The sequence below is a fragment of the Calonectris borealis genome, chromosome 1 (genome assembly GCF_964195595.1).
Source record: "Calonectris borealis chromosome 1, bCalBor7.hap1.2, whole genome shotgun sequence".
Lineage (NCBI taxonomy): Eukaryota > Metazoa > Chordata > Aves > Procellariiformes > Procellariidae > Calonectris > Calonectris borealis.
The window spans coordinates 16,033,024-16,054,255 of NC_134312.1; the positions used below are offsets into that span (position 1 = coordinate 16,033,024).

General features: G+C 38.4%; 1 protein-coding gene across 2 annotated transcripts in view; it reads right to left on the bottom strand.

Annotated features, from left to right (window-relative positions):
• COG5 (component of oligomeric golgi complex 5) overlaps window positions 1-21,232 on the bottom strand; it is a 189,735-nt gene that overhangs the window by 16,847 nt on the left and 151,656 nt on the right. For both annotated transcript variants that reach the window (XM_075145503.1, XM_075145513.1), the window contains exons 15-18: window positions 8,874-8,984; window positions 7,421-7,483; window positions 6,516-6,619; window positions 4,899-5,136 (exon numbers count right to left, since the gene is read on the bottom strand). In XM_075145503.1, coding sequence (XP_075001604.1) covers window positions 4,899-5,136; window positions 6,516-6,619; window positions 7,421-7,483; window positions 8,874-8,984 — 516 coding nt within the window. The remainder of the gene's footprint in view (window positions 1-4,898; window positions 5,137-6,515; window positions 6,620-7,420; window positions 7,484-8,873; window positions 8,985-21,232) is intronic.

The window sequence follows — 21,232 nt, forward strand, 5'->3', positions numbered from 1 at the left end:
CGTGTGTGCAAAGCCTTTCATATAGCCATGTCCTATGGACTTCACATATGAAAGAGTAAGTAGCATTTTTTGTTCGCAGAAGGCAGTGGCAGACTCCAGCCCAACATATGCTTCTTCTCAATGATTCTTGCTCTCTAAGCCCAAAAAGGCTATATTGTCTTTTCTTCTCATATGACCCTTCCATAGCCCATGGCTAGATGGTCAATTATCTGTTGAACTATTCACTGGCTAGCCATATTGTAAAAAATACATCACATGGCTGGCTTCTCTAATTGGATTATGTTCAGCAACCCAAGGGTGAAGTTAATATGTAGTCTAGATAGAGATAATGCATATATATTGAAGAGCGCTTTGAAAAACCCCATAGTGAAGTTATTGTTTAGTGCCTATTGTGGTATTTTCAAGATCTCTCATTACTAAACAGCTGTTTTTTCAGCTGGAAAATCTTAACATTAAATTTTTAGCAATTACATTTCCTCCTGGCCAAGATGAATTCCAAGTTTTTAAATGTTAACTCAAAATGCTTTTTTCTAGCCATTCACCGGGAGAGAATGCTTTAACAAGCAAGGGAGCAGAAGAGCTCTGAACTATTATATGAAAGAAGCTGGCCTTGAAGGGATGTGGAATTTGATTTCTCCCCCATGCAGCAATTCCAAAACTGTTGATGTTTAAGTAAATCCTTCAGCTCCAATACCTCAAAAATAACACACATCAGAAAGTAATTTCCTCCTTCCAGTAAGATAGTTAGCATTAAACATTAAGTGCATTTTAGCTTTACCTTATGACTATAACTGTGATTACAGCATCCTGCTTCTCTCACTTCTCCGTAAGAAACTAGCATGGAAATTTTTTAGGAAAAATGATAAAAACCGTTTTTACACTTGTATCATCATTTTTGATCAAATGAGGAAATCTCTTTACATTTTTAAAAACCCAAATGCCTAATATTCTTGCTTTTTTAATGCCACATATTGAATCAGGAAACCAGATTCTGACCGTAGGCTAACCAGCAGATAGAAACATTTCTTCTGCAGTAGAATTTAGCATTGTCAACTTCTACAGTAAAAACATTTTTCTAGGAAAATTCAATAAAACCAAAACATTTTGCAGTAATTTATTGATAAAGACTTGAAGAGTTGGTGGCAGTGTTAACTATGCCCCATCAAAACTGTTTGAACACAGTACTGAACAATGCCAAAAAATAACTATAAATCACACCTAGATAAGAAATATATGAAGGTATATATAGACTCGTATTAACTCAAACAGGACCAATAAAAATAATTCACTCGACAAGGCTGAAAAATAATCAGTCATGACATGAGATGGGGTTCTTGGCACAGACAGTGGCTCCTGCCTTAGATGTCACTCCAAATATACACCTGTACTATGAAAAGAGGGGAAATCATGTCATGCCTTCATGCCATGAAGCATAAAGATTACTCAGTCTTTGCAATTTCTAGACTAGTTGTTGTGGTTTAACCAGGCAGGCAGCCAGCCAAACACCACACAGCCACTCGCTCATTCCGCCCCCCCACTGGGATGGGGGAGAGAATTGGGGAAAAAAAACGGTAAAATTCGTGGATTGAGATAAAGACAGCTTAACAGAACAGAAAAGGAAGGGAAAATAATAACAATAATAATACTAATAATAATGATGATGATGATGATGGTAGAATATACAAAATGAGTGACGCACAATGCAATTGCTCACCACCCGCTGACCGATACCCAGGCAGCGATGGCTACTTCCCGGATCACGCCTCCTATTTATATACTGAGCATGACGTCATATGGTACGGAATACCCCATTGGCCAGTTGGGTCAGCTGTCCTGGCTATGCTCCCTCCCAGCTTCTTTTGCAGCTGGCAGAGCACGGGAAGCTGAAAAGTCCTTGACTAGCGGGGTACTTAGCAACAACTAAAAACATCAGTGTGTTATCAACATTCTTCTCATACTAAATCCAAAATACAGCACTAGGAAGAAATTTAACTCTATCCCAGCCAAAACCAGGACACTCCTTTATTTCAATGCAGTTGTGATTTGTATTTGCTATTAATAAACAGTTATTTTCCTATATCAGCTTACAAACCTTATGTAGCAGACTACTAGTTTCCATGCCAAATATTACTTTAAATTCCTCATTTCTTCTAAATAAATTTCTCCACTGATTGTGCTTATACTTCATTCTTTGCTGCATCGTCCAGCACTTCCATCGGATTTTAGGAAGGCCTGAACTACAAGCTACCAATCCCCATTACACCAATGCCTAAGTGTAAGTGCTGTAACAACTCTGAATACCAAGCAAGTTAAAAGATCCTCTGGAGAAGAACTGGTACTCCCCAGAAACATAAATGTTGAAAAACCACCAGGGCTTGCTGGCTTGCTTGCCTCCGGAAGAACATTTTTTTCATTCTGACTAGTACCGAATTAAAAAGTGAAATTTGGTATTCCATACGTGAATACTGAATTATGGTCACCTTAAAAATACAAAAACAAATGAAAACAAACTGATCTAGGAATTTATAGGAGTGAACTGAAAAGTAATCTTGTGCAATTGCCTGCATAAAAACTGAGAGCATGAAAAGAGGTGAATTCAGCCTGGAGACTGGAAATATTTCAAACAACGAGAGTCCCAAGGAACAGCACAGCATGTGATAATAACCTTGCAGCACTGCAGACATTTTCTAGGGCTTAAAATGTTTCTGTGCTCCTGTAAGCACTGATCTTCATGAAATCATATTAATGATATTCAGGCATATTTCAAACCTATCATACCTCTGTTTACAGCTGCCACACTAGCACACACCTAGTCTTTCTGTTGAAATATAATGCATAAGATAGCAAAATGCAATACTGATACTGGAAACAGGGTAAGACAGAGTTAAACAGAATTACAGCAATAATTCCTAACTGTATAAGTAGCTGACCCTTACTCAAGAAAATTGGCTGTTGTGCACCTCACCGAACCCAGTTCTGAATGAAGAGAACCTGAAGTCTCAGTTTTCCCCCTTCTGTGTAGACACCTGTTGTTTTGAGGCAACTTATCAGTAAAACACGTTTCCAGTGCAAAAATTTTCAAATCTGACTGTCAGTCAAAGCTATTCTGATGAGTATAAGGCAGCTGTAACTAACTCTGAGTGCCCTGAAAGAAATGTGCACAAGCACATGAGATCCCAAAATCTGATGCAACCCAAGATTATTTGACTTACTGCATGCGTGTTTATAATAAGACCTCAAATTAATCAAAGCTTCTGGCATCCCAGGCACATGCCCAAAACCCATCAGGTTTTCGGGAGGGGCAGAGACACCCCAGAAAACATGGATATAAGGCACCCTCCACATACAAAATGTTTTGGTCCTTTTTCTGTTATCCCAAGCAACAGGATATAGTGTCCAGGTCATTCTGGACACCACAGCCCCCGTGCGGCCTGGGACACCCTAAGGAACTCCATGCAGAGATGCCAGTTCCTGGTAGCCCCACTGGGGAGGTTGTAGTTGTTCTGACCCGGCCAGGAGGAAGGATAAACTCTTCCAAATCGCCATAAATGCTGCGTGCAGGGTTTTTTTCAGTCCCAGAAAGGCACTGCATTGTTGGACTAAAGCCAAACCTGAAGGAAAGGACCTGCCTGGAAAGACACTGTGTGTGTAGGAGGAGGTTTGTTTATAAACTGTTTTTACTTGTGCTCTGTCTTGTAGAGTAATTTTGAATTTTCTGTACTCAAAAAGGGTTACATGTTCCTGCTTAAAACTGGCTTTTGAGATCTAAAACCCCTTTTGGTGTTTTGGGGTTACTTGGAAGCAAAAGACCTGGGCAGAAATCTATATTCCTTCCAGAGGAGGAGTCAAGTGTCCTTTTTTTTTTTTCCTCCAATTTTATGCCGTTGTCTTCAAAATAGAGAAGGGAACAGAACCTTCTCACTGAAAGCAATTGAAAATTTCCCTTAACTTCTGTGGTTAAAGGCTGATTTGCTACTTTTAAGTAATGAATAAAAAACTTCACTCAGAAGTATGTAACTCACAGGCAAATGATACAAAGCAGCCACAAGCAGGAGCAGAGATGGCAGTGATTCCTCCCTCTCTGCCTTCCTCTCCTATCTCAGTTACCTACCAGCCAAAAGCAGCACTCGGTATGCAGACAGCTGGTGCTAATTTTCCCTTTTCCGCTTGGATAGTAATAACCGGGACCCTCAGACTAATCTAGTGGATGCCTGTATTCTTTGGCAAGTTAACCACAGTGTTACTACTGACGAATTAAATCTGAATACAGTAGATAATGCAGAGAGTTAGTGGATATTGATCTGGCAATTTGTTTTGTGTTTTAGTCCAGTATAAGAGCTAGGTAAAGCTGAGAGGCAGATAAGTCAATCAGGTCATGAAGAGAATCCCACAAGAAAACTGCCCTTGTGTTACCGAAAGGGCAGTTCTTCCACAGGATTTGGTATTTCTTTAGCTTGTCTCCTACACTGCAAGGCAGCTGAGTTAGCAAATAACCACTGTGGGCACTGTGATATATAAAGCAATTAAGAAAGCGACACACCATTCCATTAGAAGAGAAAGAAAGAATGAAGTGAATGAATGGTGGCAAATGATGGACGTACCAAAGAGGTCAGACAAGCGGGATAAAATGTCAAGACGCAGCTGAATTTAAATGCAACAGTCACTTGATAGGAAGCTGTCAGACCTCTCTGAATGTGCCTTAGGGTGATGAGGGATCTTCAACTACTTAGTGGATGCATTTCTCAGAATACAGTATCTTATCAGAGAGAGTGTTCAGAACTGGAATGCACCGATCTCTACAACTGCCTGTTTATACTTCGATGGGGACAAAAGTATTAATACTTTTGAGTGAACACCGTGAAGTAACAGTAAAGAGCAGAAATCAGTATTAAGAGTACCTGTGCAAAATCCGCCGCAAGCCGCATCTTCCCACCTTCACCAAGGGGCCTTATTAGACTGGCATTGCGAATGAAAAGTTCAATTGCTCTTTGAGCCATGGCTTCAGTGTTATCAAAGACAAAGTCAAAACACTCAAAATGTCTGAAGTAGTCGCTCATGACTCTTGCTATAAAACCTTGTAGTTCTTTCATGTACAGAGAACAAGGGACATCTGGTTTTCCTGAGCTGGATAATGATCTGAAAAAAAAGAAAAGAAAAAAGAAATGGGGACAGCTAAATTCATCTTTAAAACACAGCCAAAAACTATTGGATTCTTTTTGATTTTTTTCCTACCCCACAAAGTCATGGCATGAATTGTAGAGTCTCATTTCTCCTCAGAATAAAGAGCGTGTAGCGCTCTCTGAAACTGTAGTCAAAAATATCTCTTTATCAGCTATTCCCATCCTAACAAGATAAAAGAAATCATCCCACTCCTACCCAACTTGCAGAGCCTCCACCAGTTTGGAGCCTAAACCTCAAATCCAGCCCCTAAATTTAAATATCCCAGTTGTTGATTTGAAACTCTAATAATGGATCAGAAAATACAAGCACATGTCACAGGGTTACTAGTTTAGCCTATCCCAAACCTGTTCTCTGTATAGAATTAGTTTCCTAGATTCCTCCAAACTCAGGATTATAAAGTCAATCTAATTACCACAGAAGCAGCACAGAAGCTACACGACACAGAAATCAATCACCTTTCTCTTTCTTTGAATCACAGTCAGGCAAAAGAGCTCTTCCAAACTCAGGAACCTGATCATACAGGCTCTCTTAACAAAACTTAGCCTCTGGTTGAAATCAGTTTATTTAGCTAGAGAGGTATTTTGCTAGTGGTGGCAAAAGAAGGATGGAGAGGGTAAAATATTGTTTAAAAAAAAAAAAAAAGTCAAAAGGAAAATTTAAAACACCTCTGAAAATATACTATTTTCAGTGAATTTCCAAGACAGAAAACAGGACAGCTGATGATGATATAAGCAATGTCAGAACAGAGATAACAACCAAAATAACGCTCAGAAAGGAAGTCTCAATTATGGTGGGACTCAAGATCTTTGCAGATAAAGAATACTGGAAATTTTAATTAAAATGCTATGGGAAAATAGCATAATACACTAAATCTGAGCTTCCAATAAAAACGATTTTTTGAACCATTTCATATTCAATAATACATGAGAAAAATTTCTCTGTAATTTTGAATCAGAGGTTATACGCTTTATTTTGAGAAACAAGAATATTGACAGTTCTGAAGAATGCCCACAAAAAATAAGTTTTCAAAGCAAAAGGGGTTTTTAAAGACAAAAATGGCCTCTGCTTGGTTTTATTTTTCTATTTAAAATGAGTTTTACTCAAGAGATATGCAAAAAAACAGGGGAGGGGGAAGAAGACAGATGCTACCTGATTAATTTGTTTCAATAGATAGGTGTAATTCTGCTTTCTGTGTTTATTGACCATAAAGCATTGCCCTCCCCTCAACAAAAAAACACTTTCGTTCCAAGGACATTGTGGCAATAACAACCTATTATGCATATGCAGGACGTCTTACTAAAGCAATGGTAAATTTAAAAAATATTTCTAGTTACCCAGAAAAATCTTCCTGGTGCATAGTGATGATAATAGCTTCTACTGAATCTCCTACAGAGTTCAGTAACGGTTGAACAGCACTACCCATTAGATCATGGACTGCCTAAAATAGAATAAGAAAAAGGCAGAAGTAAGGAAACAGAAACTAGAAGCATTTGCATCTTGACACCTCAAAAATACCTTGACAAACAGTTTATTTCAACAGTGCTTTTTATTATTCTGCATTAGAAACTGCTAAACAGAAGGCCAAAAGCCTAAGATAACATTTCTCTTTAACTGATTTTACCAGTAAAGTACAGAAATGAGGTTGTTTACTACTTCTATGTAAAGCCTTCCTTCAAAAAGGTGCACAACAATCTGGCATTCCTGGTTTGTAAACATACATGGTTTGGTGCACACACTTCGCTCAGCTGTTCATTCCCCAGACACGCAAGCTGCCCTTCATTCCTCTGCACATAACCCCTCCCAGTGCACAGCAGGACGGATGTGCAGAGCTGTCATCCACAGAGGGCTGCACGGCCATCCACATCGCCCCCCAGAAAAGCACCAGGTAGCATAAAAATCATAATTTTATGTGTGTGTCGGGGGGGGGTAAGGGGGTGATGAAGGATCCAGTTATTACTCTCAGAATGCTGCAGAGAAAGACGTTTATTTTCACAGTCAGATGACACCTCGGTTCCGAGTATTATGAGAATATTCTTGAATACAAATGCTACTCAAGCAGTGATTTGGCACATGCAACATATATGTAGCTGCAGATACAACAAAATATAAATTTCAGAGTATTTGTATGGCTAACATGCACTGACACAAAATAATACTTGGGAAAGTAAGTGCCCATTTTAAGTGTAACAAACAAAGCAAAACTCAGCCCCATCCCTGCAGCGTATGGACATTCAATTACCTTTAAGGCAGTTGTGACTGTCTGCTCAGCGGCTGCTGGAAAGGAGCTTTGATTGGTAATGACCTAAAAATTTTAAAGTAATTGTTAATAGTCAACATCCAACAAATTATTAGAATCCATAATATTTAATTTCATTTAAAAACATACTGAGTTATCTTTAGTAATGAGTGGTTTACATAGGTATTGATAACTATTAAATGTGTTTTATACAGATAGAATTTTCAATGCACCAGTGTCAGTGCTTTGCTCTCAAATTTCCTACGGACTCTGCTTCTGCCGTGGCAAAGAAATGATTCAATTGAGTTTAACTGAAATTTAGATGAAGGGTTAACAGAATCAGAATAAAAATAAGTGGTGTATTCTCCCACTGCTAAGTATAGAATTATGGAGAACTATACAAGCAGCTCTATGGCAAATATTTGAAAGAGTAGTTGTTCTTTCTCAGTATTATGACTATTATAATACTACATGTTAAATAGCTGTTTATGTACAGCTACAACGATACTAGAATTGAAGGTCAAGGAATGATCTGAAGGAATATTCTACCGATTTCCTTACAGTTATGAACATGCTATATAATAGTATTTTTAAGCCAGATAAGTACTGAACTGAAAGACTGAATCATATCAGATCTCCCTCCAACACTAAGGCACATGAGGTTCATTACTAAATACATCAAAGAAAGCAAGACTTAAAAGTTATCTACCATCTGTTTGCAAAATCCAAGCAAATTTTATAGGCTTTTTAGCATTTTCTAACATTCTTTAAACATATCCACAGTCAGGAGTACTCATGATCTTTTTTCTAATCAGGCTAGGATTTAAACATGATTGACTACAACTACCACTATATCTGTTTTAATTGTATTACCGAGACTGTGTAACCATTGGCATCACTAAGCCAGTAAATTGGAATTATTCATAACTGCGCTTAGTCCCGAAAACATTTCCAGGCCAGACTTTGGTCACAGCAACAATGCACGGAGATATCTGTGAGGTGCTGCTTTTCTTGATTTCACCCTTTCCTTCCTCTTTTCAGTTTGGCCACAATCGTGGGAAAGTAGTGAGGGTCTTCTCAGAAAGATAAGCTTGGGCTGAGATAGACGCAGAGAAGGGCTATCAGGCTGACCAGTACAAAGACAGAGCTTACTTGATAAGAAAAAACAGAAAGAGTTCAATTGTTCAGGCTCACAAAACAATGGCTGTGAGATGTGATTGTTTTCTATAAACACATCTTTCACTCCTCTTCTAATATTGACAATTTGTCACATAGCGGTGCTTACAAGGGGCAGCCAAGTCTCAAAGAGTTGTACCGTTGCGTAGCAAGGTACAGCTCTTAACCCAAAGTTGGGCTGTATTTGTCAGAGTTCTCATCAGCTAATGGGAGAATATGCATATAACAGAGCAAAGAAGTTAACACTATGGCAAGAAGAGAAATACCAAAGGAAGCCTACCTTCAGAACCGACTGGTGCAGTTTGTATAGCGAATTAACGACAGCCACGTTCCTCCTCTGTCCCTCTGTGAGCGGTCCAATCACCTGGCTGGCATCTCCTTGAGTAGACAGCTGCAGTGATTGCAAATTGTTAAGACAGTACCAACTCTTTAAACAGTGCATCACCACAAAATTATAGTTAACTAAACTTAGATCACGGCGGAAAGCCATGGTCTTCAGTACCAATGTTCTTCCATTTAACTCTTATCTTGATTCATATGATTTCTATCTCCAGATAATACAAACTAAACAACAGGAACCATGAAAGACTGCTGTCTCAGCTCCCAAACACAACACTCAGACTCAAATCTCTTGGAGATACCTAGTCCCAGCATAACTTCAACTTTGTAATCTAAGAGTCAGGTGAAGTCACGTACCCGAGGATGCAGTATAAACTGCAGCAGCGGAACTGAAAAGGGTATGCTTTTCTGTATGCCCTCCGTCCTTACTTCTGACAACCATTCAAGCCTCTCCTTAAAAACTCTGCAAATAGATGGCTTACAGCTTTGTACATATTAGTGGCTTGTATAAATGAGCAGGAAAATAGAACTGCAAGGACAAAAACCTGCTGGTCCTGTCATTAAAGAGAGTTCTATCCATGAATCTTTCAGCAAAAATCAAAAAACTATTTCTTCGTATTTAAACTCCACAAAGCATGCATTTTTTTATCATTACCACAGAAATCAAAGTTCCAAATAGCAATTAACTACAGAACAGTTCTGTAAGGATACCACAGCGTATGTTTATAATTTAAAATAAAATAAATGGTAATTGGGAAACAAACTGAAATTTTCTTGGGCACTGAAAGCTGCAGAAATACAAAGAATTGACAAAAGGCTATGTGAATTCTAGAAGAAGTATGTCCAAATATTACAGCAAGAATAGCTATTAATAGAAGGCTTTACTGAGATATAATTATCTGACTAGTTATCTATATTTCAGGATACAAAATTATCCTCCAGGAAACTCCTGAAGATGCCTAGCTCCAAAACTCTCTCAGTAAAAATATATTCAACTCACTGAACAAGTCATCAAGAGACTTTTATGAAGTGTGTCTTTAAAGACAGTTGTAGGTCCTACAGAAAGCTCCTAAACTAAAACTGAATATACAGTAACGATTGTTTAAGAACAAAAGGAACAAACATAACATGAAAATTTTTAAGTTATGGGAATCAGTGAATCTTTACTAGTGGAAGACTATTCCTGTTCTTCCCATAGCTTCCACTCAGCATAAACACAGACAGCATGCAATCAAACTTATCTAGTATTTGCCAGCACTGCTAATAATGAAGTTTTAGACAAGTTCTTGCAAGTATACAGGAACTCAAACTTTTTCACAGCACTACGGTGACAATATCAGTTAATTTCCCTTTCTTCAAATTTAGGGATTATTTCAGGATAAATAGGTTTCTGAGGCCTTTGAGGAGGGAAAAATCTTTTCCAACGTATCTTCAATTATTTGACAACAGAATGCATCTTTAGACTAGCGGACAAATATATCATCTCAGCATCTTCCTGCCTTCCTGATGAGAACAGCCATGTGAGCTACATACATCTCTGTTTCCTTCCTGGTATTTCTATCTGACAGACTTGACTGGTTTTAAGAATTCTGCTTCTCATGCTTACAGCTTCACAAATTAATAACAGAACAGCTGTGCAGAGAAACACCCTGTCCACCCAGCTGATCACCCTCCCAGACCCCAATAACCTTTTTTTTCACACCTTTTTTAAGCATTGTACAGACTATTCAATTTTTTTTGCACATTTACAACTAGTAAACATAAAAGACACTACTAAGACAGTAAAATTTTACATCCTAGTCACTTAAATTTCAGTTCCTCAGAGCCTATTGTAAAGGTTTCACAATTTCTTTTTCTTAGACATTATGAAGTCATTAGACTGCGTCTCTTCTGCTGGTGAAAAAGCTTAACTGATAAGTAAAACCAGTAACAAATACAAACATAACCCTTCTGCAGCAAAAAGCAACTCTTGCAGTCAGCAATAGTGCACAACAGCTTCACAGGCAAAGTCTAAAAATGCCTTAAAAGCAACCAATCTTTCTAAAATTGTTTACCATATTAAATTCCCGTAGATTAATCAATTTGAACTTTGACAGCTAGATGTGTTGATCTGTTGTGTATCTTAAAATAAAATCACTGGTCTAAACCAAAGAGGCTTGGAAAACTTGACTCTTGTAACTAGCAGCAGGAACTGGGCAGCCTAGGGCTCCCTAGGACCGCTTCTCTGAAGGTGTGCCGTGGGAACACCTGGCACCTCCATGGGTAGGTATGCTTTACCATCTACAGATGGCAGAAGTCTCAGGTGGTCGTTCCCATCTCTTGCTGTCACCACAATGATTTCTATGACCGTGCCTTGAGGCAAGAAGGTTCTGCACTGACTCTGTCCAACATGGTTCATGTACATACACTTTGTCACTGGCATGTATCTAGATTTCAGGTAGTTTGTCATTATTCCAATATTCCAATGCCTCAGACTGAATTCTTGACACCTCTAACATCCATTGTACAATCACGCATCCAGGTAGGAATATGCCATCATTGTGTCTCCCCAGTTCCAACAGACCACGCTTATGGCCCATTTACTTTAGACAAAAATCATCCCTCAATTTATTTTCCATTATACCAGGCTTTATCAATGATTCACATTCATCACTCTCATTTATCTAGCAAGTACTTTTGAAGTTCTGTGCTGGACACAGCTTACGCATTTAAGCCCAGTGGTAATGTAACTCTTCCTCTGTTATCTGCCCACTGGGGATTGTGCTGTATAAATAGGTTAAGTCAAAGAAGTGTGAAGCCTAGCCACATCCACTCAGCTGAAAGACACAGTCCAAAAGCCTTCTTTTTGATGGGGGCACTAGAAACAAAATCAGATGCCTTTTTAATCAGTTAGATTTATGCAGAAGGCCAGGAGGGTGAAGTTATGCTAGACAGAAATAGGGAGCACAGAAGGGGTGACCTCATCCCAAATCAGAATCTATTTTTGGAAAGAAACAACTAAAACACAAAGCGTAGCTGAAGGACCAGATCCCATCTCCAGGGGACCGTCAGTCACCCTGGGAGTTAGTCTGGATTGAGCCTGCTAGCTAAAGAGAAAACAGAGGAAAAGAAACCATGCTGAAGCCAGACCTGAATGAGCAGTAACAACAAGGGCTGTAACTGTTCCACTTTAAGCATAGCAATTGATTTCTTACACTCTTCGCTTTAGTTGGGTAAACTGTTTCTGCTTTTACCTCAAAACCTGTCTACTCTTTACAGCGATTTCATGGGCACTACCAAAGCGCAGGCACCCCATTCCCCAGCAAGTGGCAATTCTACAATGGGTGACACGTCAGTATGAACTCCCTTTGCCAACACGAGCTACCAGCACACTGGCAACATAAGATGCTAGTGAGGAAGAGAGGAGTGAGGCAGAGCGAATATTAGCCAGGACTTTTGTATCACGCATCCAGGCACTAGGACAAGGGCTGTGTCTTGTGGTACCCTCAAGAATGTGAACGTGAGCTTCTGTCCCATGCAGCATTTCAAGAAAGGGCACCTGTTAAACTAAAATGAGAAAGAAAAACTGGAGGTACTGCCTTTCTGACACGTATATGAGGACATTCCCTAAGGTTGTTGAAACCTCTAAAGAGGTTGAAATTCGCAGGTTCAATCCAGTAGCTGACTAGCTGGAGGAAGCTGCCTAGAAGACTTCTTTTTTTAAATCTAATTCAACAGAATCTGAGGACTAAGCAGTAGATTGGGTAGTTTATTGAACCAAAAAGGACACTTGTAGAAACTGATACACAAAAAATGTGTCACGAAGAGGAACAAGCTGACTGAAGGCCATCTGACTTGCTTCAGCCTGACATGGTCGAGAAACTGTAAGCCATGACTGGCACTGTGCTCTCCCCAAATTCAGAAGTCCTTCTGGAAAATTGTTTCTTTTAGTTTGTATCCTTCAGTACACTAATGTGGTTATACTGTTTCACCTGCAGAGATTGCAGGCGTCTCGTATTGGGTCAGTAAGTTGCCTGATGCAGAAAATTTCAGGAATGATTCACCTGACCACATGCAGGAAACCACAATGTAGAGAAATAAGCACTTCTATTGAGTAATTCATCTAGCCTGTTTTAGAGACCCTGCTTTAGGGAGAGAGTAAATGCACCCTGTATGCACCTATTTCCCTCCACTAACTATAAAGGGAATCTAAAGCAGTACCACAGATACATAAAGGTAACTATACTGCCTGAAGTCAAGTCAGATGAATCCTCACCCTATAAATGTATTTGCACCCCTTTGCATAGGCCCGCTTTGGAAGTATGTCTTGGAAATAACTAGATCTAGTGTTCTGGATTTTACACTTTTCTATGCTTAATACCTAAGAACAGACGTGTAATTTGGCAGCATGGATTTGATCTCACATGTTGAGACATGTGCTATGATAAGATTGCTTTGGGTTTAAATTCTTGTTTTCACCACGAAGCAATGAATGTGGAATTTAGATTAGGATGTGAATCAAATCATCAGTTCTCCCTCGGGTTATAAAAAAATGCTAACTGAATTTGTCTTTTTCTTGTAGAAAAGCTCAAGGCTACTGATACATCTTTTCCTATAATTTGTTTAGTGTTTCAAAGTGACTAACTTCCCCTCTTTCAACAGGTGGCAGCTCAGAAAAGACACTGATTTGTGAGCTGGTTTGCTACCATTCCCTTCACAGACTAGACATTTTGTGAAAAAGCTCAGTTTCACACTAAGTAACTAAGATCTTGTGTGCATCCTTATTGACAGTTTTGGAAAACTCCGTTTATTTGATTTTTTCGACTCTAAAACAGCCTCAGCAAACCCACTCTTCAAAGAGCAGAAAACAGCATCATAATTTAGGAGTACGGAGAAGATCTTAAATCAAAACAAGACGAAAGTAGTGCCTCGCAACAAAGCATTTGATCTAACTTTAGGATCATGAGACTAATGTGTTTTGATAGCACAAGCTGAACTCCAGTTGTCAAGCTGGAATATTCAGGAATAAATATATTCCTAATAGAGGCAGCTGATGTGGCCATACCTCTGGCAGAAAGCAATCAATCCATCTGGTACTTGGCCTCCTGCCTGATCATAACAACTTATTATAAAGCACAAAATCCATTTACAGACTTTCTGAGTCAATAGGGCTTGTCCCTGGGATTTCTCCCGTAAGCTATAAATAATTGGGATGATTTACTATTAGGTTTAATGTTTTCCATATGGCAGAAAGAGCCTTTTACAATCTCTTTCCCCCTAAGAAACACAAAGTTTACTAGAATCAGTTTGCTACTTTCTGTAAAAATATGACACCGTTTAGCAGAAAAAAATGTAACAATCTGAACTCCCGTAGCTATGCCACTTAATATATTAGCTACTTAGAAGGCAATTTGCAAAAAGAAGAGACATAATTTAGAGGTTCGAAGTATAGGATTTGAATGAATGTGTCAGGGCAAATAAGGTCCTTGACTGATGAGGACAAATTAAAATAAATGTGCTGCTTTAAAAAAAATCAACTAAAATTTAAGAACAAATCATAAATAAGAATTTATGTTCTTGGAACGACTTCTAATTTTTCAAAGAAGGAGAAATATTTCAAGACATGAAAAAAGGAATGCTCTGTGAGTTCAGGCAATAACTTATTGCACCATCAGGACATTCTTGTAGCTTCCAGAATATATATATATATATATATATATTTTTTTTTTTTTAGCTTCCTCAGAAAAATGAAAATTTTATATTCTAAGAATATAGAAAAGGAGCTCTATGGTGAAGTCATTCAAAATCTTATAGAAAATACAATCATTATTTTGGGAAGAAATTTTGAAGGGACTGTTGAGCCCTTGACCAAGAAAAAAGACCAAACATCATGCTCATACTATTCATGCTAGAACAACAGCAATCATCAAACCATTCCCTCGGAGGTGTTTCTGTTTTGGGTTTTTTTTCTTCCTTAATATTTTCAAAAGCGGAAGAAATGGAAAACAGCAAATGGTCTTTCTGTAACAGAAAAGACAGGATTTATCTCTAAGTCTTTGAATCATCTGAGAAGAAAAGCACTGTACAAATAATCAAAAGTGAGTAATGGTTCATGGTCCTTAAATAATGAGATACTTCAAAACAACTCTGCTTCAAAAAGCACCTAAAACCAGCATCTTTAAGGACTATCAGAGAATCCTAAACCTGAAGCACTCGGAATCATTTCTCAACTTCCAAAAATTAGGCCCCTTGTATTTGACATTTTTTCAGACTCAGGTTTATCCAGCTAGCTCAAGTCTGAGGAGGATTTCAAGGACAATGTGTGTTGATCCTGGTACCTCTGACTGTAACAGTTTACTGATTTTTTCATGCTTGGCAAATTAATGACTGAACGATTAATCATATTTTATATGTCATCCCAATAGCTGTTGGTCCCAACCAACTACTGAGAATGCACCTCCAGAGATGAAGAGCAGACATCCATCCCCAAGACACGTGAGATGGGTCCAACATGACAGGGTGATATTCACCTGCACATAAAAAACATAATCAACGTATTTAACTGCCATCTGCCTTTTTTGGTATCAAGTCCAGGCGTTAATTGAGATTAGAATACTTCTACCCTGCAGAAGGTTATAAATGAGCTTTACATTGTCCAACTCTCATAAGAGGTGTTCCAAAATTGCAAAATTCCAAAGCCTTTACCAAATAAACATATGTTCAAACAAACCCATTTCTGAATCATAGAATTTAATTTGGTATGAAATAACTTAGAGCGCACAGAATACTGTAAGGTTTGTTCAATCTTGCTTTTTTCCTACCTGTTAGCAAAATTCCATGCTAGATCTAAAGAAGTCTTTTAGCCACTTTCCCAGCAAGATAAAATGAAGTACATAGTACTCTGAAAACCAGCGTTTTATGCTTGGATGATTTTTTCTGGAGTTTAGCCAGTATCTCTTAAAAAAAAAAAAAAAATCATCACACATTTATTATGTGAGTCACGATCTAACCATTAAAAGACAACATGAGAATGAAGAAAATGTTTCATGAAAGTTATTTTTTAATGCAACTTTCTCCTCTAGATTTTTAATTCAATTTTTAAAAGTTTAAATGCTTTTTTAAGTGACTTACCAGCTAGACATTTCTAAGTATTCTCTGACCAATATAAGTGGCTTTCTAATGACTGTTTTAACAAAACTCTTCTGATCTTTCCATCAAAAAAAAAAAAAATTACAAAACCTTATCTGACTTCTGATTATTTTTAAATTAGACCTATTGCCATCTTTAGCTTTTCTTACTGTACAGTGAAATAGTAACTATTCTGAAATTATTTTAGTATATAATAGCCTCCCACATATTCTATTTAAACACCTATTAATGAATTCCTTTAATGTGACAAATATTGAATTCATATTTTTGGGTTCTCTCATTTAAATAGCATAGACACAAGTTTTTCAATGACAGTAGCACCATGTCTTCAAGGTACTGGTATAATACAATTAATTCATGTATCTCAAAAAGAAGTGGGGAAAATATAATCTTTCACATTACATTCACCATTGTAACTGACCCGTTATTTACAGAAAACCTTTCCCGAAGTGTCATTTCACTACTGTTCTTGACGATTTGTGAGCTTATTACATTTCATACTTCCATCCAAAGTTCACAATATTCGACATTTAGACAGGAGGACTAGATACGTTTCCCTGGAACTGTCAGACAAATCTCATTGTTGGAATATGTCCTGAATAGTGATTCACCCGCAAATGAAAGCTCACAATTCAATATAACACCATCTAATACGAGACATGGATTAATTCTTATAAGTTCACATAATAAAAAAGGCAATCAGAAATTCACTTTATGTCATTACAATGAGAATTCATCATGCTTTTCAATTCAAAACCATCACAGGTCTCATAAATTTGCTGGAGTTTAAATCTGGTGCCAAAATTCCAGTGCATGAACAGTATTTTCCTTTCACTGGAAGAATTTGATTCCAGGAAATCTTTTCTCTCTCCCTCTCCACCCTGTTCTCCCCTACTTCATTGAATTATTCAGCTAGTTAAATTTAGCCATGTCAGGTAAAGATGGGTGGACAAAAAAACCAACAACGCAGATACCCCAAACCACATAGTTATGTCAGTAAACATCAGTAAATATCCTAACGGAGATGCAGCTCATGTCCGTTTTCTTGCTACTATAGCATATTTCATTTGGGGAACTTGTATAAATTAAATGAGCAAAACAATGTTTTTGGTTGGTGTAAGGTACATTCTCCTTAGGAATACATATGGCTCAAGCCAACCCAACAAATGCTTTCCTCCATAAATGAGGTCTTAATTTTTTTCACTTCCCCAAGAAGAAACCAGAATTATAGCCCTCCTAGATCAACATCTTTCTTTCTTGCAACACATTACGGATATTTTTCCTTGCCACTAGGCAGACGGGCATAATCACTGGAGAACTTGTTTAGCCCAGCCCCTCTCTGCCTTCTCCTAGTCAACCACTAAGTCTAGACCAAAAAGTTCAGAAGAAATTCCTATCTCCATGAATACTCAAAGAAAACTAAGAACCAATCCTTCTCATCCAACTGTTTTAACATTGCAATATTTTAACTTTTAAATCCCATCTTCCTTTGCATTTCTGCTTTTCTTAACAATTTCACTGATTGAGCCAAGACGTTCCAATATAGTCTCTGGATCAGTTATAATACATTTAGCCTTTTAGATTCTGGACGAAAATATGCCATTCATATTGCTTATCATCTAAATAACCCACTGAAAACAGCTTATTTAAATCTTCATTCCCTTGATCAAGCATGACAGACGCTTTTTCTTCTACAAATGACATTACGAAAATTCCTTGTAAAGACAGTGTCTCTTTCTCAGCTCGAAGTTTAAGCTGAATTTATTGTTGTTTTTCTATTCCACCTGGCATTCTAGCATTTTCTTTCCTCATTCTCTTTATTGCAACAAGGTTTACAAACCAAGGAGAAGCATTAATAAATTAGAGATTGTTTTTAAACAGTAAAAATATAAACCACGATCAGAGCACATTTAACTGTAATCTCAGGAAGAGAGATCCTGGAAGATCTGTGAAGCCATGGCATGATCGAATTACGCTTTCAAAACTACACCACCAAAACCAAACAGCAGACTATTTTCTATTGCATCATATATCAGATGCACCATAAACCCACAAAGAAAGAAATCAAGAATCAAGACTCATCTGCCACAATATCACAAACAGTTATGATGATGGGATGGATGTGCAGAAAGTTGAGACCTATTTTAAACCTCAGTAATTACAAACTAGTTTTTAAACATACTCAAAGGAAAGGATCAGCTTTTTTGCAGAAAATTTGAAAGACAAAGATAAATTTTCTAGAGTGAGAAGAATATGGTCTGTTTTCTCACAGTCTGCCTCTTTAAACTAAAAAAATCTCCCGAATAATCTATTCCAATCCATTCTAAATGGCTAAATAGTGGACTGGAGATATTTAGTAGGGAGATATTAATTCTGAATATCCACTAAAAGCGGAAAACTGAGAAGATCATTATGGGTAACTGCAAAAGATTAAGCCACCCGAGCAGCATTAAAGAACACAACAGTAACTGAGGATGTAAGTAAAGCAGAATTTGGAATCTTGCACTTGCAAATCACAAGTTCAAATATAAACTGGACTGAAGGACGATGAGAGAGAAATTGTTTGTCTCAGTTTCAGTCCTAGTGGAAAGTGGGCATTTATTAAAATCTTCGTAATGTGTATCATTGACTGACAATCTTATTTGAAGCCTCAGGAAGGAGACCTGTGATCGAAAAGGTCTGAGGGAAGAGAAATTCATCTTTAAAAAATATTCCTATAAAGTAGAGACAGAGCACAATGGTAGGATAATGCACTGAGCCATACAAGTTTTGTGGGCAATACTAAAAATAATTTAAGAACAACTGCAGCAGAGCTGACTTTCCATTATATACATATTGATGCTAATGTTATGTAATGCATTTGGTGCTGATCAGCATTACAAAGATCAGTGCTCTAAAAATATCTGAACGTGACAGATAGATAGATGCTCCTCAGCCTATATCTCCATCCATTACATTCACCAAAAATAGGATATTAATTTACAGAAAGGGTTGGTCGCACTGGCATCCAAAAAGGTGTCATCGGAGTTGGCTCAAAGAAATACTTGGCTACCTGAAGAAAGTGTTGAACTCCTGGAAAGAGTTAATATCCAAGAATTTTCTTGCACCCATCCAGCAGTATTTGGAATTGCCAACTAGTCACAACGCCACAGACAACTGTGCTCTTTCAAGGACTAAAACTCTGGTAGAACCACCAAATGCTATTTGAAAATAAGTCAAGTACGGCTGACAAGCATTACAGATAGAAAAACATGTTTAGGAAAGCATAAGCCTATCTTTTGAAGCTCTGGCAATCTAAGAAAATCTTAAGACCAAAAGCAATGTTACTACAGAAGAAATCAGCATCTCCTAACTTTTGCCTTAGAGATTTATTTACATCAGAACTAAGAAAGTATGAATTCCAGATGCAAGAAAAAAATTACCTCAATCTGTCAGCGTTTTAAGCTTCCTCTTGAACAGATTTTGCATGTCGCTTTCGTTCAGTCTCATTCACATATTGGCTACACCCATAGCAGTAAATTAAACAGTGCCAGGAAAGGTTCCTGGATCCACCACGTGATCATCTGTACCGCTAAACTGTTAGGACAGTCATTAGCAAGTTTTTGGCCTGGGCCAACAACTACTCTCCCAAATAATCGCCAGCCACAGCTCAGGATAGGCAACATTGCAGAGAGTATCCCCGAAAGGGCGCTGGCAGGCAGCCACGTGCTTTGGGGAAGGGGAGCCCTTACCAGCCCTGAGGCAGGCTGTCCTGCGTCAGCTGGCCACGGTGCCCAGGAACGTTCGCAGGCACCTTTCGCTGCCTAGTATAGACGTTACTGTTACGTCCCGTGTTGGAGACTGAGAGAGTTCACAGCTAGGATGGCAAATTAAGTCCTGAGTGTCAGTCATAAACCTTTACTGACCTTGTACTCTCTGAGAGAGGCAGACATTAACATAAACAGGGTGACAGTGTGGAGCAATTTAATAGGCAGCCTTTCTGCAGCAAAACCAGACACGTTTTGCTGATCCTTGAAGTGAAGCCAACACTAATCAGAACAAGCCTCAATGATATAAATTTGCCTTCAATCAGATGAGACCAAGCTCATTACTTACTTACATTTACTGTTCTGAGGACAGTTATATGTTTTTCTTTCCACACCCATACTCTGTTTCAAAAGCAAATCCAGACCATTTGGGGACAAGCAGTGAGTGATCAGGATATATCAGCATTTGACTCTGAAGGAGGGGGGTTGAAACAACACCGAATTGTTATGTTTTTCTACTTCTTATGCTTTTTTAGTATTTACTTTCTTAAACAATAATGCATGAAAAACATCTGTCATCAAGTACATGTTACTCATCATTATGACAGATAATACTACTTTACAATAACAGAGTTCCAGTTACACTATTTAGTACCAGTTAATTGAAAAGTAGATCTCAGTAAACCCTCAGAACAAATGAAGTTTAGAAATAATATATATTAGTTTTATTCATAGAATTTTTATGTCAGAGTCACTTTATATTTAAACATTAATCCAATTAAATATTCAGAATTGTTTTACAACATAGAATCACAGAATTCATTAAGGTTGGAAAAGACCTGGAAGATCATCGAGTCCAACTGTCAACCCAACACCACCATGCCCACTAAACCATGTCCCTAAGCGCCTCAACTACACGTCTTTTAAATACCTCCAGGGATGGTGACTCCACCACTTCCCTGGGCAGCCTGTTCCAAGGCTTGATCACTCTTTCAGTAAAGAATTTTTTCCTAATGTCCAATCTAAACCTCCCCTGGCACAACTTGAGGCCATTTCCTCTCGTCCTATCGCTTGTTACTTGGGAGAAGAGACCAACACCCACCTCGCTACAGCCCCTTTCAGGTAGTTGTAGAGCGCAATGAGGTCTCCCCTCAGCCTCCTCTTCTCCAGGCTAAACAATCCCAGTTCCCTCAGCCGCTCCTCATAAGACTTGTGCTCCAGGCCCCTCCTCTGGACACGCTCCAGCACCTCCATGTCCTTCTTGTAGTGAGGGGCCCAAAACTGAACACAGGATTCGAGGTGTGGCCTCACCAGTGCCGAGTACAGGGGCACGATCACCTCCCTGCTCCTGCTGGCCACACTATTTCTGATACAGGCCAGGATGCCATTGGCCTTCTTGGCCACCTGGGCACACTGCCGGCTCATG